The sequence below is a fragment of the Molossus molossus genome, unplaced genomic scaffold, assembly GCF_014108415.1.
Source record: "Molossus molossus isolate mMolMol1 unplaced genomic scaffold, mMolMol1.p scaffold_m16_p_10, whole genome shotgun sequence".
NCBI lineage: Eukaryota > Metazoa > Chordata > Mammalia > Chiroptera > Molossidae > Molossus > Molossus molossus.
Window position 1 is genome coordinate 13,940,465 of NW_023425345.1, and position 21,343 is coordinate 13,961,807.

Sequence of the window (21,343 nt, forward strand, 5' to 3'; positions counted from 1 at the left end):
TGACATTTCAGTAATGTGAGGGGAAATCCCATGGTAAAATAACTTAGGAAACAACAGACTGAATAACAAGTTTAACTTAAACAGATTTCTTTATGGCAGGACTTTCTCAAAGATTTTGAAATACAAACATGAATTTATGTATATCCAATAAAGGTATACACTATTTCCGAACTTCTTGCCCTTGGCAACATTTATTCAACAAGCGTGTAGCACTGGCTTTTTGACTCTGACTAGTACTCTACAGAATACATGTAGGAAAGCGAACCTTTAGAGAAAGTCTCCCTTGCTCAATTTGAAGGATATGGCAAAAAAATAAAACCACTATAGATTTTCAAATACAGAGGTGGGACATAAAGTAATAATTTAAAAGTTATTTTATCATAGTTACAAGAATTCTACATCAAGGTACATGGATCCACTGTTCAAAGAGTCTTTATTTTAAAAATCTTGAAAATGGAACATATCCATACCAAAAAGATAGACATCTGTTTCTCTCGAGCAGCATGTTTCAGATCAGTGAAGGCTTCTCTTCCAAGTCCTCTATCAGGAACATTGAGAATATGAGCCAGAGCCAGGTCATTCTTTGAATTCACTAGCAGGTTTAAATATGAGTAGATAATTTTCTTTGCTAGTAACTTCACCTACACAATACAATAATATTTTCTTTATTAAAGTTGTTCTAAATCCACAATTTTTTATATGCAGTAAAAATACTTATGATCATTCAATGACAATATCTCACTCAGATCTTTGGGGAAAAGAACTGCCAAACAAACTGAAAGTTTGAGTTGGACAATTAACATATCCTTGCTCATAAAAGCAACTTGCTGCAGTAAAAAGATGAGTAAATACCTCTCTCATAATTATTGGAAAATAGCTCTTAGAAAATTATATATAAGATACACTCCAAAGTCTGCATTTCTGATGAGGCCAGAGCCTATTCCCCCACATACATCTGCAACTATACAATAGCCAATAATGAAGCCCCCTGAAGCCTAGGGAATGCGTCAACTGGCACAATTTGTCCTATGCCCCTTTCAGGGCTACATACAAGGGGTGAAATTATATGGTTAATCTTTTGGAGAATTATTAAGATACTGACTTTGATGATACCAAATAACCAAATAAGTATTAAAATGAAAAGATTCAACCAAATGCTAAGCAAATAATAGCAGATAGTTGACACTGACGTTAACTGGTCAGAGCTACAGACCATTCAAGCACAAGGTGCCTAATATTTGAGAACAGTTGCTATGGGCATCACTTCTTTCATATACTGTACTTGTCCCTCAGAGTCAAATGGTAAAACAGGGCATAAAGAGAGTTGAAGAGGTAGCAATAAAAAAATACAAATCATTAGGAAGTCTCTTAGGTAATTATTAAGGATATTTCATGTTCAAATACACCTTAAAAACACTTTTAAAGATAACACCCTTTTGAATTATTTAAATTTCATGTGAAAAACAATTCTTGAAACATGAGAGATGGTCAATTTAAAAAACCTCATTGGACAGGATAAGGTTACCTTAAATATGAACTTAAAATATAATTTAAGCAAAACTGATTAAAGATGAAGTCTAAATACCAACTCTATAAAACCTTTTTTTGATTAATTAATTTATTTTTGTTACAGATGTTTCTTTTTCCCACATTGATTCCCCCCTCACCCTCCCTCCCCGCCCTGTCCCCAGCTTTGTTGTCAATGTCCATCGGTTATGTGTACCTGCATATACGATCTATGGTTTATCTCTTCCCTCCCCGCCACCCCCTCTTCTGAGGATTGTCAGTCTGTACCCTATTTCCACGTCTCTAGGTCTACCCTGTTCCTCAGACTGTTATGTTCATTATATTCCACAAATAAGTGAGATCATGTGATATTTGTCTTTCTCCGCTTGGCTTGTTTTGCTTAGGATAATACTCTCCAGTTCCCTCCATGTTGTCTCAAAGGATAAGAGATCTTTCTTTCTCACAGCTGCATAGTACTCCGTTGTGTATATGTACCACTACTTTTTATCCATTTGTCTACTGTTGGAGCCTTGGGCTGTTTCCAGATCTTAGCTATTGTAAACAGTGCTGCTATGAACATGGGGGTACATATATTCTTTCTGATTGGTGTTTCAGGCTTCTTAGGGTATATTCCTAGAAGTGGGATCACTGGGTCAAATGGAAGTTCAATTTTTAATTTTTTGAGGTAACACCATATTGTTTTCCATAGTGGCTGCACCAGTCTGCATTCCCCCAGCAGTGTACTAGAGTCCCCTTTTCTTCACACCCTTGCCAACTTTTTTTCTTACTAGCATTTATTACCTTTGCAGAGCGGTTCCCTCATTTCCCAATATAAAGTAGCCAGCCATTCACATACTCCCGTATCACCCTATTATAACTCTGCATATCCGTCCATTACATAATTCTCTGCATAGATTTTAATACTTTCTAATATTGTTTATTTTCTTAATATTTCCACTACTTTATGAGTTCCATGAGAGCAAATTATGGATCCTTTGGGTATAAAAGAGATTGGCGTTATATTAGGAAATCAATCCATTTTTGTTAATAGATTCTCAATCAATTTTTGTTCAATGATGAATGAAAGAAAAATTAATAAATGAATTTGGCCCTTTTAGATCTTTACAAATTGAAACTATGAATAAAAACTTACTTGGGATCAAATAAGTGCTCATATGCTTTCACTGCATTGCTTTAAAAAGAAAAGTACTTTGAGGTATAATTGAATTAAGATAATCTTTAAAATCTGTCCTCAAGTTTTATAGACTAATATATAACATAGTTTTCTGTTTATATTTCAAAGTGCCTTTTATCTTAACTTTCACAGAAAATCACAATTCTTCATGTGAATCTATAATATAAAAATTTCCATTTTAACTTCACAGTGCAATAGTATGTCTAAAACATCTCTCTTCTTTATTCCTTTGACATTGGGAAGAGTAACACAATTTGACAAAAATCAAGGCAGAAAAACAGTGACATTCACACTGTAATAAGAAACTTGTTTACTTTTTCTACATTTAATTCATAAAACTACATTTAGTTTCACTGTGCTTCTACTGTCCCAAAAGAACAAAGATTGATCAGTGGGTATATATCTGATCCTTACTGGGTCCAAAACCAGATCTTAAACTGCCACATCTACAACATGCTCTTTAAGGGTGGCAAATTTAGTCCTTCTGATGCTGGGCAAACATCAGGGAAAAACATCTTGGAGTCCTCACAGTTAGAGTGTTTCTTTTAACTCATGGCTGTAATTAGAAATCTGTCCCTATCATTATGGTCAGATAACATGGCAGTTATGGTTTCCCTGCTCTTGTATTTGCAAGTAGGTTTTAAAGAGGCTCTCTGGAAAAGTATTCCACATAAATACAGTTATGATGTCCAGAAGCAAGGACCTAAATTGAAAAAATCCACAAGATTGAAGCTTTTACCAAAATACCGAAAATAAAGATACTGTTCTGTTTATTTAATAAACTGATTCTATCCATACCACAAAGTATTCGCAATGTTTGTCTAGAAGTTGAACAATTTTAAGCTTTCTGAAAATTCCAAACTTCTTTTCCTATCCCTTAATTATTACTGAAATGCAGATATTGAATCTCGATTTGAAGTCAGTTTTTCTAAATTAAGAAGATTAACAATTTATACAGGTATATTTTTACTTTCTTTGCCAACACATAAATTACATATAATGACTAAAAGAAAGTTGGACTAAAACTAATATACTCGTAAAATATTTCTTTTAGGGCCTTTATTGGATTTTTCCCTTCATTACTTCAGAATTTCTACAGCAATAGGTTAGTACCTTAAGAAAAACAAAATGAAGCAAAATAAAAGAGGGGAACAAAAACGTTGTTTCTCAAATTCATTCAAATCACCTATTTGAGGACTCTTGTATGGCATTAGTAAGCACATTTGGTGGTAAAAATAGAGCTTTGCAAGACTGGAGCCCAAAATGTTACTTTGGAATTTTAAAAGAAATATATTGCCTTCCAAAAATACTTTGTAAAAACAAAAAAAAATTAGAAGTCTGCAAGGAACAGAAAAATGGCTGAGAGGATGGCTGCTACTTTAATAGCCCTCATAAAATCTAATCCATCAGCTAACTAGTAGATAAAATTCTCCTGGAAAATACAACCCAAGAAGGCAAAATGTAAAAAGTAGAGGCTTAACACAGTGAAACTATCATTGCTTTTTAAATGAGAAAACTATATGCTTATAACAAAGACCCATTGGTTTCTATAAACTACAGTCCTTTTTCACGGGTATACCTTTAAGATAATGTTTTATATCTGTAAGCCAAAACTCTAAAAGCTTAGGTCATTTTACATGTACAAATTAGTTCATTCCTCTTAATTAAAAGGCACAATAACAATTATTGTTTCCTCCCAGCAGAGCCTGTAAGATAGATCAAAAAGAACAGATCTGTAACCGATCTACTCTCCTGATGTATGAATGTACTTGGTGAGTACCATGGAGAAAAGACCAGGTAATTTAGTAAGCACGTTGTCAAGATATAGGGCAGGAGAAAAAAAACAAGCAGAATATAAGTGAAACATTCATTTCAAGCAAGAGAAAATAGTTACAAATCACTAAAAGGAATCACAAATCTTAGCAGAAAGCATTCAAAGGTGGACTTGGAATATTTTCTTGGACCAAAAAGGGGAAAATGCTCAAAAGTTTAAAAGGGCATGTAAAAAAGATACAGAAGGTAGCTTGAAGGGGATCCCTCCATTTTAGCATCAAAGGTTAATGATTGTAATTAATTTCAAAACTCTAAATAAATAAAATTCCATGAGTCTTTACCAATATATACACCTACATAAAAAAGGAGAAAGATACATTTAAAAAAAATATATATATACACATATATATATAAAATTTGCCTCTGATATTATACATAACTATTACACCAACTCCTAAACTGGTAATTAAAGAGAAAGAATTAAGTAATGACTCTGCCATTTGTAGGGAATTGTACTTCATCCCAGTTGATAGGACAAAGCTCTTGTTTATTGAGAAATGGCGTCCTGGTCAGTATGATAAGTGGTTAGAGCATCAGCCTGTGGACCAGAGAGTCTTGGGTTTGGTTCGCGCTCAGGGCATGTACCTCAGTTGCAGTTTGTCCCCGGCCCTGGTTGGGATCATGTGGTGACCACTCATTGTATCTCTCTCACATTGATATTTCTCTCTCTCTCTCTTCCTGCCTCTCCTTCCTGCTCTATCTGAAGATAAATGCAAAAATGTCCTCAGGTGAGGACTAAAAAAAAAGAGAGAAATGGCAGCTAAACCCTGGCCAGAGTGGTCAGTGGTTAGAGCGTTGGCCTTCACACTGAAGGGTCTCAGTTCCATTCCCAGTCAAGGGCATGTACCTGGGTTGCAGGTTCCATCCCAGCCCCAATACAGGCATCTGCGGAGGCAACCAATCGACGTGTCTCTTTCATTCTTTCATTCACATGGATGTTTCTCTTTTTCTCTCTCCCTCTCCCCCTCCCTCCTCACTTCCCTCCCTCCCTTTCACTCTCTCTAAAAATCAATGGAAAAAAATATCCTCAGGTGAGGATTAAGCAAAAAAGAGAAAAGAATGACAGCTAATTCATGTAAAGACATAATAGAATTGGAATTCGCCATTCTACAAACTCTAAAGAAATAATTGATTTAGACAAGCATGATCCATGCATGCTTAAAACCATTTGGTAAAAGGTTGGGAAAACAGGATATTACACATTGTTAAAATATCATTCACAGATCTTTGCTGATAGCAAAGGAAAAACCACTTCTTTATACTGGGGAGATTAGACAATTCAAGACAACTTGGGTTTGAGTCTCCTGATATGATACAAAATGAAATACTCACCATCAGTTATGAAGTATTTGTTAAGAAATGTTAAACCTCAATCTAAGAAAGCTAGTAGATGTAACTCCCAATTTATCGGAAATAGAGAAACAAATTAAATAATACCAGTAAGAATTAATCAGATAAATAAGAAGTTTAAAAAAAAAAAGACTGAAGGGACTTCTTCTAGATTAAGAATCTAAAGAAACATAAAACCCATTTTGGGCACAAATGGAGAAATGTGAACAGGGAAGATAGCAAATGATATCAGAGAATACTTAAATTTTCTTATTAATGATATTGTGGTTATGCCCTTATTTTCAGGAAATGATATGCTGAAGACATTGAGGGATTGTCATAACAACAACTTAACTTTCATACAGGACAGAGAAAATATTGGTTGCAAAATAAAGCAAATTATTAAGTCTAGGAAGTAGGTGTACAGGTTATCTATTTGAGGGCAGTGATAAAATATATTTTTAAAAGTGTCATCTGTCTAGCATGGGACTTATGAGAGAATCTATTTAGCAATGATTCCTGAAAAATGAAGAAGGTGATTCATCAAATGTGTTAACTGACTGGAGCAGCTGGATTTGGAAATAGGCACATTCTAAACCTTTTATAGCTCATATTTTTTAGATATATTGAATGTAATTTTACTGCATTTTCCAATACTCTTAAACTTTTGTCTTGACAATGGTGATTTTATTAGCCATAGAAACTTTCCTAAACGTAACTTTCATAGTGAAGGGTTACTCTATTTAATTCGTCACCTAACTTTACCAGTGGAAGGTAAATTATGAGACCAAAAGTACCTGGTACTACTTTTCTGTGGTGTGTTTGCACAACTAACCAGTATCAAAACTCATGATGCAACTGTTAGTCTACCGCAAAGGGTACAGAACAGGTTTTCCAACTGTACATTTGCTTCACAAGAAGCAACCATATAAAACAGTAACTGTGAAGTTTACCAAATAGTCAGCTCTCTGTATCCCCAGGTTCCATATCTGCAGATTCAACTGCAGACTAAAAGTATTCTATATTTAAAACAAGTTATGTTGTTGCTGACGCGTACTATGGAGTTAGGCCCATGATGACTGCATCTGTACTGAATATATATGGATATTTTGTCTTGTCATTGTTCCCTAAACAATACAGTATAAAAATTATTTACATAGCATTTACATTATTTTATAGATTAAAAGTAATCTAGAGATGATTTGAAGTATACAGGAGGATGCATGTAGATTATTTGCAAATACTACATACATTATTTTATGTAAGGGACTTAAGCATCCGTGAATTTTGGTATCCAAAGCAGGACCTGGAACCAGTCCTCCAGTTACCAAGGGACACTATGTCAAGATTCAAAGAACTCTGGCAATCTGGACCTTCAACCACTTTTCTGGTACTTGGAGTGATACCTATTTTTGCACAGTGCCTGTTAACCTCGGCCCAAAACCATGAAGTAACTGATTGTTATACTCTTGCCAGTCTCCAGTGTATTACTCATTGCACACAGTTTTATTCAAACAAATTAAAAACCTTTAGAAATTAAAAAAAATAGTAACAGTACGTACAATCAAATTCATAGTGATATGAAGGGGATCAGATCCTGCTTTAACTTACTCACAACTTATCAGTACCTTTTCATTATCCTGGTTGTATTTACTCATTGGTGATGTCGGTACATAAAGATCAGATTCATCATCTACTGCAGACTGTCTGCCAGACAGAAAATCCCGTAGTTGACTCTGCAGGAAATACAGGGCATTACTAATAAAATGCTATGCCAACTATAAAAAATATCTCACACCTGGCTCTACTCAGTGTCACTGATGTTCCAGTATACAGTGTATTGCCTGACCTTTGTTGGCAATCAACAATATGTAGACATGTAATTAAACTTCCTAAAAAAATGCTTCAAAAAAAATAATTTCCAGTGGCACCTGTACTCATAGAGTTTTACAAATATACAGTTAAAAGATGACCTCAGAAACTTAATCTCATCTTTTTTATGGAAGAAGAAAATTAAAAAGAAAGAAAAGTCTCGCCTAAGTCCCACAATAAATGCTTCACTTTGGAATATACGTAAGTAAATCTAGTGTTCTAACCAGCACAATATTGAAACAAAATAGTTTCCAAGAAAATTTATAAAGAGACATTTGCTTTCACCCTACCACACTACTCAATGTCTCCATGTTATTTCACTATTCTAAAGAATCTAAAATTATACAGGTGTACACACACACACACACTGTTCGTGATGAGTAAATCCAACAAGATTGCAAATCACTTTTCCTCTTACATATTACAAAGTTAAAACTAAAATAACTTACCAATACATACTTTTTAAAAAGTAATAGCATTTGCCATAATTCTATTGATATCACGAGCTAGTACTCATAAAGAGTTCATCGTAAAGAAAAACAACAACTGGAAAGCCTAGGATTTTGTTGTTCATAACATATACAATTTTTCAACCTCAAAATTTAAGATAATTAAAAAATAATTTATGATTTAACAAATTTTGAATAGAGATAGTCTTCACACAAGTGGCTCTGATGTTTTAAGAAGAGATATTGAAAGCAAGGACTTATTTTTCTAGAAACAAAATGTTATTTTTTTAAATGGGAGAATATTACCTTTGGTTAAAAACTGTTTTCATATTTAACTACATGTAAAGTACATAATAAGGTCTCAAAATAATGGTCCAAACTGAGGTCCCAAAGACCCATTCAAGGGATTCTGGAAGTCCTCCCTTTTCCAATTTATGTCTCAACATTAATCTGAATTTTCTTGATATACTTGACTCAAAATGACATATCAAACAGAAGCAGATATAAGAATATAGCTATTCCTATCACACATGACATTAAAGATATTTGTAAAAATGTAAAACAATGTCACTACTCTCACAATTTTTTTATTTCTGAAAAAGTTATTCTTCATAAATATTTATATGAACAATAGGTTTATTATCAATATTTTTACTAACTTACTACTTTCAACATATCTCAATTTTAATTTTTAACATGGCAAATATCAATAAATATAACCCACATAAACAAAACTGCCTTGTAGTTCTAAGTAATTTTTTTTTTTTTTTTTGGTACGTGCCCCGAGCGGGAACTGAACCCGGGACTCTCTGGTCCGCAGGCCAATCCTCCAACCACTGAGCCAAACTGACCAGGGCATAAATAATTTTTTAAAGAGTGCTAAAGTGTTCCTAGACTTAACAGTTTGACAAGAACTCAATAACATAGCATAAAGCTTTCTGAGGTAACCATAGAAATCACAATATATTTGCTGTGACACACTATTCATTTTACTGACTTTTACCTTAACTGATTGGATAAGTTGCTACTCATTCTATTTTTATCCTATTCACTTAGAAAATATACTATATTTTTCCATTTCATTAATGGTTACCTTCACTTTCTCTTTACTCAAATCAGACCCATATTTCACTATTTCTGTTTTAAAGTGATTAATACCTGCTTCTTAACCGCAACTACAATGTTTAGCAGCTTTAATTCTAAACTAATACCAGAATCTCCCTTAGGGTGAGCCTTCCACTTCAGCACTCATAAGTCCAGTCTACCCATATCACTTTAATGACACAACACACTCCAAGTTTTACTATTTGACTACCACCTTCCCCCTAGATAGATATCTGTTTCAGTTCATCTGTTTAGTTATTATGGCCTTTTGAAAGGTAAATTCTTCACAAGGTATGAAGATGACATTCTTCATATTTTTGCACATCCTCACAAATCCCCTCTTTAGCTTGACTAATAAATGATACATTGATTGAGGATAAAATTCTTAGGTCACTGTCCTCTTCTTTTAGGACAGGACATTTAGTTTTTTGCTCTTTATAAAATTGCTCGTTCTTTCTGCCAGGAAACTTATCTTGATCCTTAAAAGTTCAGAAAGTTTACCAGATTATGCCTAGGTATGTCTTTTCTCATCATTACAGCCTGAAACTTCATAAGCATTCTTAATCAGCAGGCTTGGGGAAATACTTGTCATAATAAATGTAGTTATAATAAATATGTTATTTATTTAATCTGGTGCATTGTTCCTTTTTCTCATTCTGGGACTCTCCTGTCGTTTGCATGTTAAATCCTCTAAATCTAAACTCCAAGTTTCTTAACATTTCCCTCATGACTTTTTATTTATTTATTTATTTATTATTATTTTTTTTTTTTTATCCTCACCCGAGGACATTTTTTCTATTTTTTGTTCAGATAGAGTGTGGGAGGGAGAGAGAGAGAGAGAAACATCGACGTGAAAGGGACACATCGAGTGGTTGCCACCCACACGACCCAACCAGGGCCGGGGACAAACTGCAACCGAGGTACGTGCCCTTAGCGGGAACCGAACCCGGGTCCCTCAGGACCGCAGGCCGACGCTCTAACCGCTGAGCCAAACCGGCCAGGGCTCCCTCATGACTTTTTAAAAAATATTTTTTATTCATTGATTTGAGAGAGAGAGGAAAGAAGAGGGGGAGAGATAGAAACATCAATGAAAGAGAACATCGACTGGCCACCTCCTACATGCCCCCCACAAGAGATCAGGCCAAAACCTGGGCACATGGCCTGACAGGGAATTGAACCAGCGACCTCTTGGTGCATGGGTCAACGATCAACCACTGAGCCACACTGGCTGGGCTCCTCATGACTTATTTATATATTTTCCCCTGTGCTTTAAATATGTATTGTACTTGACTTTCAAGATACTAATTTGGCTCTGAACTTACCTGTTGCATTGGGAAATTTTTTCTTTCTTCTTTTTAACATCTAGAGAGCCTTACATTTAGGTGTACCCTTGAATTTCCTCGAGTATTTGTCACTTGTTGTCATTCCCCTCGGGCAGCTCTCTTTTGTTGGGCATGTGTGTGCTCAGCTGACTCATCTTTCTCTGGCTGCTGAAACTCCTTAAGTGGCTGTTGCTTTTTTTCATTGGCTCTTTGGGGCTCAGCTCTGACTGTTGAGGTATCTTACGTGTATGACAGTTCTACAAGTAATGCAAGTTGAAATGCTCTCTCCTTCTTATTGAGCAGCAATGGAGAAATAAACAGGCTGCTGGTCACCTGCTAGGCCAAGGAAAAGTCTTCTTGTGGTCTCTCACCACACCAGTAGTAAGCCCATCCACTCAGCTACATGTTCGCTTCTAAGGGCATTTGTTGACCTACCCCAGAGTCTCCAGATCTCTGACAGCTGCTGAACTCTTCTTAGATCCACCATTTCAGCCCAGCTCTGGCCCTGGCCTGTGTGGCTCAGTTGGTTGAGTGTTGTCCTGTGCACCAGGAGGTCACTGGTTTGATTTCTGGTCAGGGAACATGCTTGGGTTTTGGGCTCGATCGCCAGTAGGGGACGTGCAGGAGGCAGCCCATCGATGTTTCTCTCTTTCTCTTTCTCTCTCTCCCTCTCCCTTCCTATCTCTCTCTAAAATCAATAAAAATGTGTTTTAAAATGGAAAAGAAAAGAAAGCAAGCTCTGCCAAGGCCTTACATGCTCCCAGATGCCCATGGACCCTGACTCCATGTTCCTCAAGAGGAATTATAAAATAAGGAAATAAAGGAGAAAGGGGCATTGTTCAAATTATCATGTTCCCAGAGCTTCCCTATTTTACCTTTATCTTAATTCCTCATAACTCTTTCTCCCCCTTCCTCTCTCTCTCTGATATCAATCAATAAAAAATAAATAAATAAAAAGAAATCACACATTCAGGACTGATTTCTTTGTTACAATTTTTCTTATCTAATAAGCTATTCTTACATTTAAACCAAATCATAACAACACAAGTTCAACAAAATTTACCACCAATACATTTCTTTCAAGCAATGACTAGTTTTCAGGTAGCTAAATTTTCCATTCTTAACATGAACCAAAAAGCAAAAGCATTATCCAGTTACTATAAATGCTAAAACCAGAGTTAGAAATAAATCTGGTCCAATTTTTCTTCAGTTAAGATATAATTGTTTTAAAAAGTACTTACAGGGGATATGTTGGCATTCTCTTCACAATTAGAAGTCAAAACACTACATTTTTTATAAACATCAATCAGATCTAACATATTACTATTCTTTAAGAAATTATCATAAGTCTTCCTAATATCCTCATAATGGTCAATCACTTCCACATTTTCAACTGGCAAGTTCAATTTCTCATGTAGTAAGTGTTTCCAGGTCAATAACACATCGCTGAGAGAGACTGTAAATTCTCCACTGTGCTGAAAAAGATAATTCCAAAAACAAAAAGATGAAGTTGACTGCCAGAACATTAAGGAACTTATCATTGAGATGTGAAGTATAAATTCAATTTTGTATTATATTCTTGCAATTTTGAAGAGAACAATCCAAATTGACCTGTGAAATAATTTTAAAACCAGACATTAAAAAAATAATTTTGATGATTTTATAAAATAGAAACTATGGCAAGTTCACACGTAACAAAATCAGCAAATACAAAGACATTGTCTACCACCTGAACTTCACTAAATTTCTACCCAAAGTGGGGTGATAGGTGGGCAATGAGCTGTACTTAAATACTATTGATTGGGGAAACATTCGATTCTATTAATATTTAGTTCCTATTAGTTCTTTTAGCTAATGTATTTTTAATCTCTTATTTAAAAACTGTCAATGTCATAGTGAATTCCCACATACCACACACTAAAATTAAAATTAAAAGCAAAATATCAGTGCTAAAACCTTGGGTCAAAGAAGAATTTTTATTCTTCCCTCAGGGACACATTAGGCCATAGGCAAACGAGTGCCAAAAAGTCAGGTTTCTTACTATAAGTTGTTAGATGTTAATCAAGCAAAATTGTTCAAAATAGAACATTTTGAAGGGTTTTTTAAAAGATTGATTGCATTCTGCTCTCACTTTATATTCCAAATGTTAATAATGGTGTCCTCCACAAAATGCCAACTCCAATTCAGTAAAATATTCTAACTACTCTTTTTCAACGCTTCGTAAATATTTTAAAGTATCCCTATGTGGTTCTGTGAATTGTAACTATGATGCTCTCTTCTACAGTTAAGCTCCATTAATATATTAGTAGTTTCTGCTAACACCTAGATTTTTCCATTAATTGTATTTAAAGATGGGTGGATATTTAAATAGAATTATAATTCACTGGAACTAAGTTGTAACGTCATATTTCATCAATGAAGAATAACAGAAAGAAATCAAACAAAACCATATAATGTAGTACTATTTCTACATATCTGACTCTTTCAAGTCCAAATCGTTATATCTTTTATAAAAATCAGTCACATGTTCTAGTTACTATGCAAATTTAAGACAAAGTGTACACCTGCTTTAAAATAATTAACTCTTTACTTACCCATTTGAAAGCAACTAAGAAAATTATCCTTGTTGTCCTTAGAGTAGGGACCTATTACATCATAGTTATAAAAATTAGTTATGTTTCATAAAACTAGTTCAATGAACAAACAAAAAAGTCATTAACTCTCAAACCTTAGATCCATAATCCAAACACAAGGCAATTTGTAATTTCTGAGCACTAAATCAAAAATTGTACTCTACTCCCCAATCCCACAAAGGTCTTCTTTGGGAGAAATGTCTGTTCAGGCCCTCTGCCCATTTTTTAATTGGCTTGTTTGTTTGGTGTTGAATTTATGAGTTCTTTATATATTTTGGATATTAAACCTTTGTCAGAGCTATTATTTGAAAATATCATCTCCCATTTGATCAGTTGTCTCTTTGTCTTGTCAGTTTTTTGCTGTGCAGAAGCTTTTTAGTTTGATATAGTTCCATTCATTTATTTTTGCCTTTACTTCCCTTGCCTTTGACCAAGTTCATAAAATATTCTCTACAACCAAGATCCATAAATTTAATACCTATGCTTTCTTCTGTGTAATTTATTGTTTCAGATCTTATATTTAGGTCTTTAATCCATTTTGAGTTCATCTGTGTACATGGGACAGCCAACAGATATATGAAAAGATGTTCAACCTCACTAGCAACTAGGAAAATGCAAATCAAAACTACAATGAGATACCACCTCACACCTGTTAAAATGGCTATTTTTGACAAGACAAGTAGTAACAAGTGTTGGAAAGGTTGTGGAGAAAAAGGAACCCTCATTCACTGTTGGTGGGAATGTAAACTGGTACAACCACTATGAAAAATAGTCTGGTGATTCCTGAAAAAATTAAGGGTACAGCTACCATATGACCCAGCAATCCCTCTCCTGGGTATATACCCAGAAAACTCAAAAATATGTATTCATAAATATATGCATCCCTTATGCTCACTGCAGCATTATTCACAGTGTAGTCAAGACATTGGGACAACCAAAGTGCCCTTCGATAGAGGATTAGACAAAGAAGAGGTGGTACATATACACAATGGAATACTACTCAGTCATAAGAAAAGACGAAATATTGCTATTTAAGACAACATAGATAGACCTTGAGAATATTATGCTAAGCGAAATAAGTCAGGCAAAAAAAGCTAAGAACCATATGATTTCACCCATCTGTGGCATATAAATGGAAACGTGTGGACAGAAACAGTATGTGGTGGTTGCCAGAAGAAAGGGGACTGGGTGACAAGGAGAGAAGGAGAGAAGGAGGCCTGATATAGATGATTTGACTTTGAGTGGTGGGCACACAGTGCAAGAAACAGATCCTGTAACAGAAACCCACACCCGAAACCTATATAATCCTATTAACTAATGTTCACTCCGATAAATTTAATTTAAAAAAAAAGAATTCTATGCAGCCATAGAAAATTAAATATTTTTTTAAATCCCACAAAGGTTACATACCATAAAAATCTACAAATGGTATTTAAGTTAAATAAATCCAGTTATTTAGAATTCAAAACTAAATTGTTTTATCTTAAAAATTCTTCAAACTATTTTGGTATAACATCCTTCATGGTAAAAGTAAATTAAGATTTTTGTTTAATGTAAATGTATCATTTATTCTCATTCTGTTGACTGTAACTAGTTAAAGTAAAACCATGCAAGCTCTTGATATTGTGAGAAAAGGCTCTGACTAGATTAACAGTGTTTATACTGAGACTGTAAAAACATTTTAAATCCAAATAAAATTGCACTCCAGATATCACATTTCATGATCAGGTGCCCACCATGAGAGCATATTCTATTTTTCAAACCAGTAACAACTGATTGAGAGAGAGACTGTGGTCAAATCAGAAAATGTTTTGCTAGGAAAACATGCCAGCTGGCTGATATCTGAAGGAAGTTCAAAATGTTCAATGCTTTCATTCTGTGATGGACATAAGAAGTATTGTATTTCATAAGAATAAAATGAGAAAAAGCAAGAATTACACTTTTTCAGAGCACTTGTACTTTGTATATTTTATAAAAGTTATTTTTATAATTATTCAAAAATTTAAATAAACTACTAACTAACTGGAGTTTTTATTATTATCAAAAGAGAAAAGCTAGCAGGTCTACTTAAGAGTATGGGCTGTGTGAACTTGGGTAAGATACCGAATTCTCTTTGAGCCAGTTTCCTTGGTTATAAAATGAGATTGTACAGATTAAATAACACCTTATAAATGGTAGCTAATCAAAAATGTCAGTTACCTTTCTCTTCTTATACAAAGTGAAATAACAGTTTGTTTGCTGGGGGGAGGAGTGGCATATAAATATAATTCAATTTTAAAATCTGTTTCTTCTTATGTCTCTGTTAGGTCATTTTCAAATCTGACAGTCAACCACTGGTGCTATAATTGCTTTCCATAAAATTAATATCTTTGTCTGCTTCATCCAGTAGAACATTTGTAATGTTCTGTAGGCCTTTTAAGGTAAAAAAAACAAACAAACAAAAAAAACAGCCTTTATAATGTAATTGTAAGACAGAGTCAAACTATGAAGCCAATTCCAAAGGCAGAAAAGGCTAAAACATGATTTGTAACCTAATAAAGTTATATATACTTGCCATATAATGAAGTCAGTGGTGAATGAATCTATAACAGGTTAAATCTTTAGCAGCATAAAACTGCTAGAGAAGTACTACATGATTTAAGCTAAAAAAACTCTTCCTCCTCTGAAAACATGACAAAAACCTAAAACTCAAAGATTATTTTAACTTACCTTTCTCTTTTTCCCCAACTAAAGCAGTTAAGAAAATAAACGTACCAATAGACAGATTAATAATTCTACTAGGTATTCAAAATTTTTACTATGGTCAAATTCAGATAGAAGGACTATACTTTAAGGACTGGTATTCTCAAACTTTAAAGATTTAAAATTTTAAATAGATCGCAAACACACGATGAAAAGTGTAAGTGAAGAATATACACAACCAACTCCACCCTTTCATTACTGTATGTTACTTATGAATGTACCTGCAGGCATGTGTATGTTGAACGCTGAGTGACCTGGAAGTCTGAGCACAGTTGGGAATGCCTAAGCTAAATCTGTACATAGAGGGTTAAAGAAAAACTGACTTCCAACCCACCATCTGCACTGCACACGTATGCACACCTACACAAACTGAAAAGCTCAGCTGCAATTCACCACTCCCCCTTTTCCCACCCAGAGTCTGAACTTTCACAGTGAATAAAGTAGAAAATTAACAAGTAGGAAGAAACCCTGAGTGGATGCTACACAGACAAGTCCAGAAGAAAAGCTGACTTGAGCTGAAAATTTTAATATGTCAAAAGTTTCACAATTAGAACGAAGATTTTTTTAGGCTACATTCTACTTAGCTTGTTGATATATTTATTTTTCAATTATTTAGACACAAACAAACAAATAATTGGAGGTGATTTGAACATGCTCTGTTTGATTCCAGAACAACAGCCCTCAGTCACTAAATGGTGATTCTTAATAATGCCTCAATTTCTCTCTCTCCTTATTTCCCAGTGTATGGTCACCAAGGATGAACCTTCAGCTCGCCCATTCCATGTACACAATGCCCTCAGAATCTATTATCTATCTTAATACCATTTCTTCAGATTATAAAGAAGGACAGTTTTTTTTTAATGCTCAAACGGTAACATTGGTAAGACTCAGATATGGATTGCAATGGGGAGCAAAAGAGACTCTAAGATGACCCTTAGGTGTCTAGTTTCAGTGACTGAGTGAACAATAAGACATACCATGGAGACTATGAATACGAACAGTAAAGTAAGTTGAGGGAGCAAACAATGTCTTCTCCTTTTAAAAACTGATGTGGAGACGGTAATGTGACATCAAGGTAAAATGTCCAATTAGTACTTGATCATACCAAAGCAAGACTTAATAGAGAGATCTGGCATATGAATACTGCTGAAACAATATACGAGAAGTATATCCAGTGAAAGGGGGTAAAATTGAGCACATTGAACAATATCAACAAAGTATAAAACAAAGAGTATCTAAAATACATGTAGATCCCTGGCTGGTCTAGCTCAGCGGATAGAGCGTCAGCCCACAGACCAAAGAGTCATGGGTTAGATTCTGGTCAAGGGCATGTACCTCGGTTGCCATTTGGTCCCTAGCCCTGGACCAGGTCCTGAGGTAGGCAACCAGTTGGTGTGGCTCTCTCACATCAATGTTTCTCTCCGTCTCTCTCTCTTCTCTCTCTCTCTCTCTCTCTCTCTCTCTCTGTCACTTTCTTTCTCTCCCTCCCACTCTGTCTGAAGATAAATGGAAAAATATCCTGGTGTGAGGATTTTTTTAAAAAAAAAATAAAATACATATAGAACTCTTTCAAATAGTAAGAAAAAGACAACTCAACAGCAAAATAAGCAAAGGATATAAACAGACAGTTTAAAAAGAGGACACCTAAAGGGTCAAATAAGCATTTTAAAAGATATTTAAATGGCCCAGCTGGTGTGGCTCAGTGGTTGAGCTTCGACCTATGTACCATGAGGTCACCAGTTCGATTCAGTCAGGGCTCATACCCAGGTTGTGGGCCCATGCAGGAGGCGGTCAATGTTCTCTCTCATTGATGTTTCTATCTCTCTCTCCTTCTCCCTTCCTCTCTCTAAAAATCAATAAAGAAAAAAACTTTTTTTAAAGATGTTTAAATGCTCTAGTTACTAGAAAAATTAAAATGAAGTACCACTTTTTCTCTTTTCTAATGAAGTCTGACAACATCTAATATGGAGAGAGATAAGGAAATGGTACTCTCCTATGCTGTTGACATAAATGTAAATTCTAGCAGCCAAGTTGAAGAGCAGTATGGTAGTATCAAGTCATATTACAAATGTATTTGTCATGTGACCTGCTGGGCATGGGGCCTAGAGAGCCTCTTGTTCAGTGCACAGACATCTCATTTCAGTGCAGAAATGCTTGTAATACCAAAAACTTCAAACACCCAAAGGTCCAAATATGAATAAAATATATCAGTCATATAAAGGTGACTAAAAAAATGAATGAATTAGATAAACTTTTCTATCAGTACCTGAAGAGGTCTTGAAGACAATGTTGGATGATAAAAACAAGATGCTGAAAGAATGTATACCATCTGTTATAATGTCATAATAGATAAATTATATATGTGTCTGTATTTGCAGAGAAACCTCTCCTGGTATACAATACCTAAAACTACAGGAAAAAATAAGAAAACATTTTTTTAAATATGTTTTTATTGATTTTTTAGAGAGGAAGTGAGAGAGAGTATAGAAATATCAATGTGAGAGAGAAACATCGATCGGCTGCCTCCTGCATACCCCCTACTGGGGATCAAGCTCACAACCCAGGCATATGTCCAGAACGGGAATCAAACCAGGACCTCTCAGTTCCTGGGACGAAACTCAATCCACTGAGCCACACTGACCAGGCAAGAAAATATTTTTCAAGCATGACTAAATTGTCCATAAGAGAAGAGAAATTACAAAAGGTCAAAAACAATGAGAAAGTGCCAACACAGAGGGGCAAGCAAATGGTGGGGCCTGTTTCCCTGTTATCTACCACTCCCTATCACTCAAGAAAACCCTATTTTTATGAACCCTGAGCACAATGTTTAGGAGACAAAGCTGAGCACAAGAACGGTGAGAAGCTGGATCAGAGACCCACCTTGCCATATAAAGCCAAAGTCCCTAAAGGTCTACTCTCTTAATATGTCCATTAGGGAAAAAATCTGCCCAGCAGAAGGCAATGGTGGAGACACTTGCCTGTGAAGAGATTTTTGAAGTAGCTTCAGTACTGTGGTTACCTCGCTGGGTAACTTCACTTAGATTTTGCCTAATAACTCATTTCTGCTGAGAAAGGGGACAGCAGTCATCTATCTAGGCAGAAAACTGAAGGTTTATTTCCTGAGAATAAAACTCAGCCTCTGGACTGAAGAGTACAGTTGAGGAGAAGAGTACCTGAATGAAAATCATGGGAATGACATGACCATTCATATTCTGAATTTGGACACTCCCTTTAGGCTCCCAACATATTCGCAGCTCAACTTTACACCATTTGCACAAGAGGAAAGAAGACTCTTCTGAGGAAAGTGTTCCAAAAGGGGTACCCTACAGATACCGACTTCAGAGGCCTGCAGTCAAATGGCCCAATCAGATCAGGTTGACAAGCCCCAACCCTGCAACCAAAGCTGCCAATAAGCTTTTAATGCTCCGCTTAAATACAAGTGCATGACCAAGGATCATCATGAAGGAAGTCTCTAAGAGGAAGGAAGGAAATCCTTGCCAAATAAAACTAACGAAAAGGGAACTTAGACGAAACATATTATTCAAGAAGAAAATTTCAACAAAATATTATTAATAATCTCAAAGGAAAAAATAATATATCCTTGAAGCAAGAGAGAGAACAACAAAGAACCTTGGAAATAAAGAGGTTTATAGCAGAAAATCCAATAATTATTAAACTATTAAATTAAAAAAACATTAAGTATTGAATATCTTAGTGAAAATTGGTTAGACAAAAAGTAAAACAAGGTGAATGAATTAATAAACAGACATCCACACATGGGAATATTATTCACTACTAAAAAGATACAAGATATAAAGCCACAAAAAGAGACAGAAGAAACTTAAATGTATATTACTAAGTGAAAGAAGCCAATGTGGAAAAGTTATATGCTATATGATTTCAACTACATGACATTCTAGAAAAGCAACACTATGGTTAAAAAACAAAACAAAAAAAACAGTGGTTCCCAGGGGCAGAGGAGAGAGAAGGATGAGTAGGTAGAACACAGATGATTTTTAGAGCAGTGAAACTATTCTGTGTAATCCTATCACAGTGGTTACATGTCATTATCAATCAGTCAAAACCACCCTGGCCGGTTTGGCTCAGCGGTTAGAGCGTCGGCCTGTGGTCCAGAGAGACCCGGGTTCGGTTCCCGCTAAGGGCATGTACCTCGGTTGCAGTTTGTCCCCGGCCCTGGTTGGTCGTGTGCGATGTGTCTCTTTCACATCGATGTTTCTCTCTCTCTCTCTCTCTATTCCTCTCTCTCCCTCCCACTCTACCTGAATGGAAAAATGTCCTTGGGTGAGGATAAAAAAAAATCTGTCAAAACCTATAGAATGTACAATACCAAGAGTGTTTAGGGATAAAGACTCAAGTCTGCTACTTATTATCAAAGGGTTCATACAGAGTGGTAATAACAACATGTATATACATACATATATATAATTTATATACACATACAAAAATATAAAAAGAATATTATTGCAAATGTAGCAAGATGTTAATAATTGGTGAAATCTAAGTAAAAAGCATACAGCAGTTTAGTGTACTATTCTTGTAACTTTTCTGGAAATGTAATATAGTTTTCAAAATAAAATGTTGAAAAAGTGCTGCTTCCATTTTTAACAAACTTATGTAAAATTGATTGTTAACAATGACTGTGAATAAAAACAAGGAACAAATTGGACATGTAAACACCACCATTACCACTCCTTTAGCTACCTGGGCCCTTTAGCATTTTCCCCAACTCTCTCCCAGTCTCCTACCACAGGGCCTCGGCACATGCTGTTCCTCCATCCTCTATTTGCCCCTCACTCCTTCGGCTAGTTATACCCTCTCCTTCCTTTAGGGTCCAATGTGATCTGATCTGGTCAGATGCCTGGTCTCCTAGCATCATATACCTCTTCTTCTCACAGCTATAAATTTGCATTTATTTGTTTTATTTTCTACTTAATATTGGCCTCACCTAGTAGGCAATATGCTTCAGCAAGGCAGGAGCTATGTCTGGTTTTGCTCACCATTTTAACCCAAACGTTTATCACAATGGCTGGTGGCACACAGTGGAAGGAAGAAAGGAGGAAAGGAAGGGAGGAAGGGAGCAAAGAAGGGAGGAAGGAGGGAAGGAAGGAAGGAAGGAAGGAAGGAAGGAAGGAAGGAAGGAAGGAAGGAAGGAAGGAAGGAAGGAAGGAGTGAATTTGTAGAAGGCAGGAAGAGGAAGAAGTTAACATTTATAAAACAGCAGTAATTGGCTTCCTTGCTGTTCCTTGAACATGCCAGGCATATTCCCTCCTCAGGGCCATTGCATCTGCTGTTCCCTTTGCCTGGTAGTCTCTTCCCACCTAAATCCTCCTCCTTCCA

The 21,343-nt window shown here is 35.5% G+C and overlaps 1 protein-coding gene across 12 annotated transcripts in view; it reads right to left on the minus strand.

Annotated features, from left to right (window-relative positions):
• Positions 1–21,343, minus strand: part of LOC118623992 (PARP1 binding protein) — a 62,192-nt gene that overhangs the window by 35,594 nt on the left and 5,255 nt on the right. For 7 of the 12 annotated variants that reach the window (XR_004958318.1, XM_036251872.1, XM_036251871.1 and 4 more), the window contains 4 exons: positions 13,205–13,255; positions 11,852–12,085; positions 7,492–7,599; positions 471–641 (listed from right to left, as the gene is read on the minus strand). Coding sequence is in view for 11 of the 12 variants with exons in the window: in XM_036251872.1 (XP_036107765.1) it covers positions 471–641; positions 7,492–7,599; positions 11,852–12,085; positions 13,205–13,255 (564 nt within the window). In the remaining variant the exon portion in view is untranslated. Of the gene's footprint in view, positions 1–470; positions 642–7,491; positions 7,600–11,836; positions 12,086–13,204; positions 13,256–15,442; positions 15,656–21,343 lie in introns of those variants that run through there. The other 5 variants (XM_036251881.1, XM_036251874.1, XM_036251876.1 and 2 more) reach the window with 5 other exon arrangements.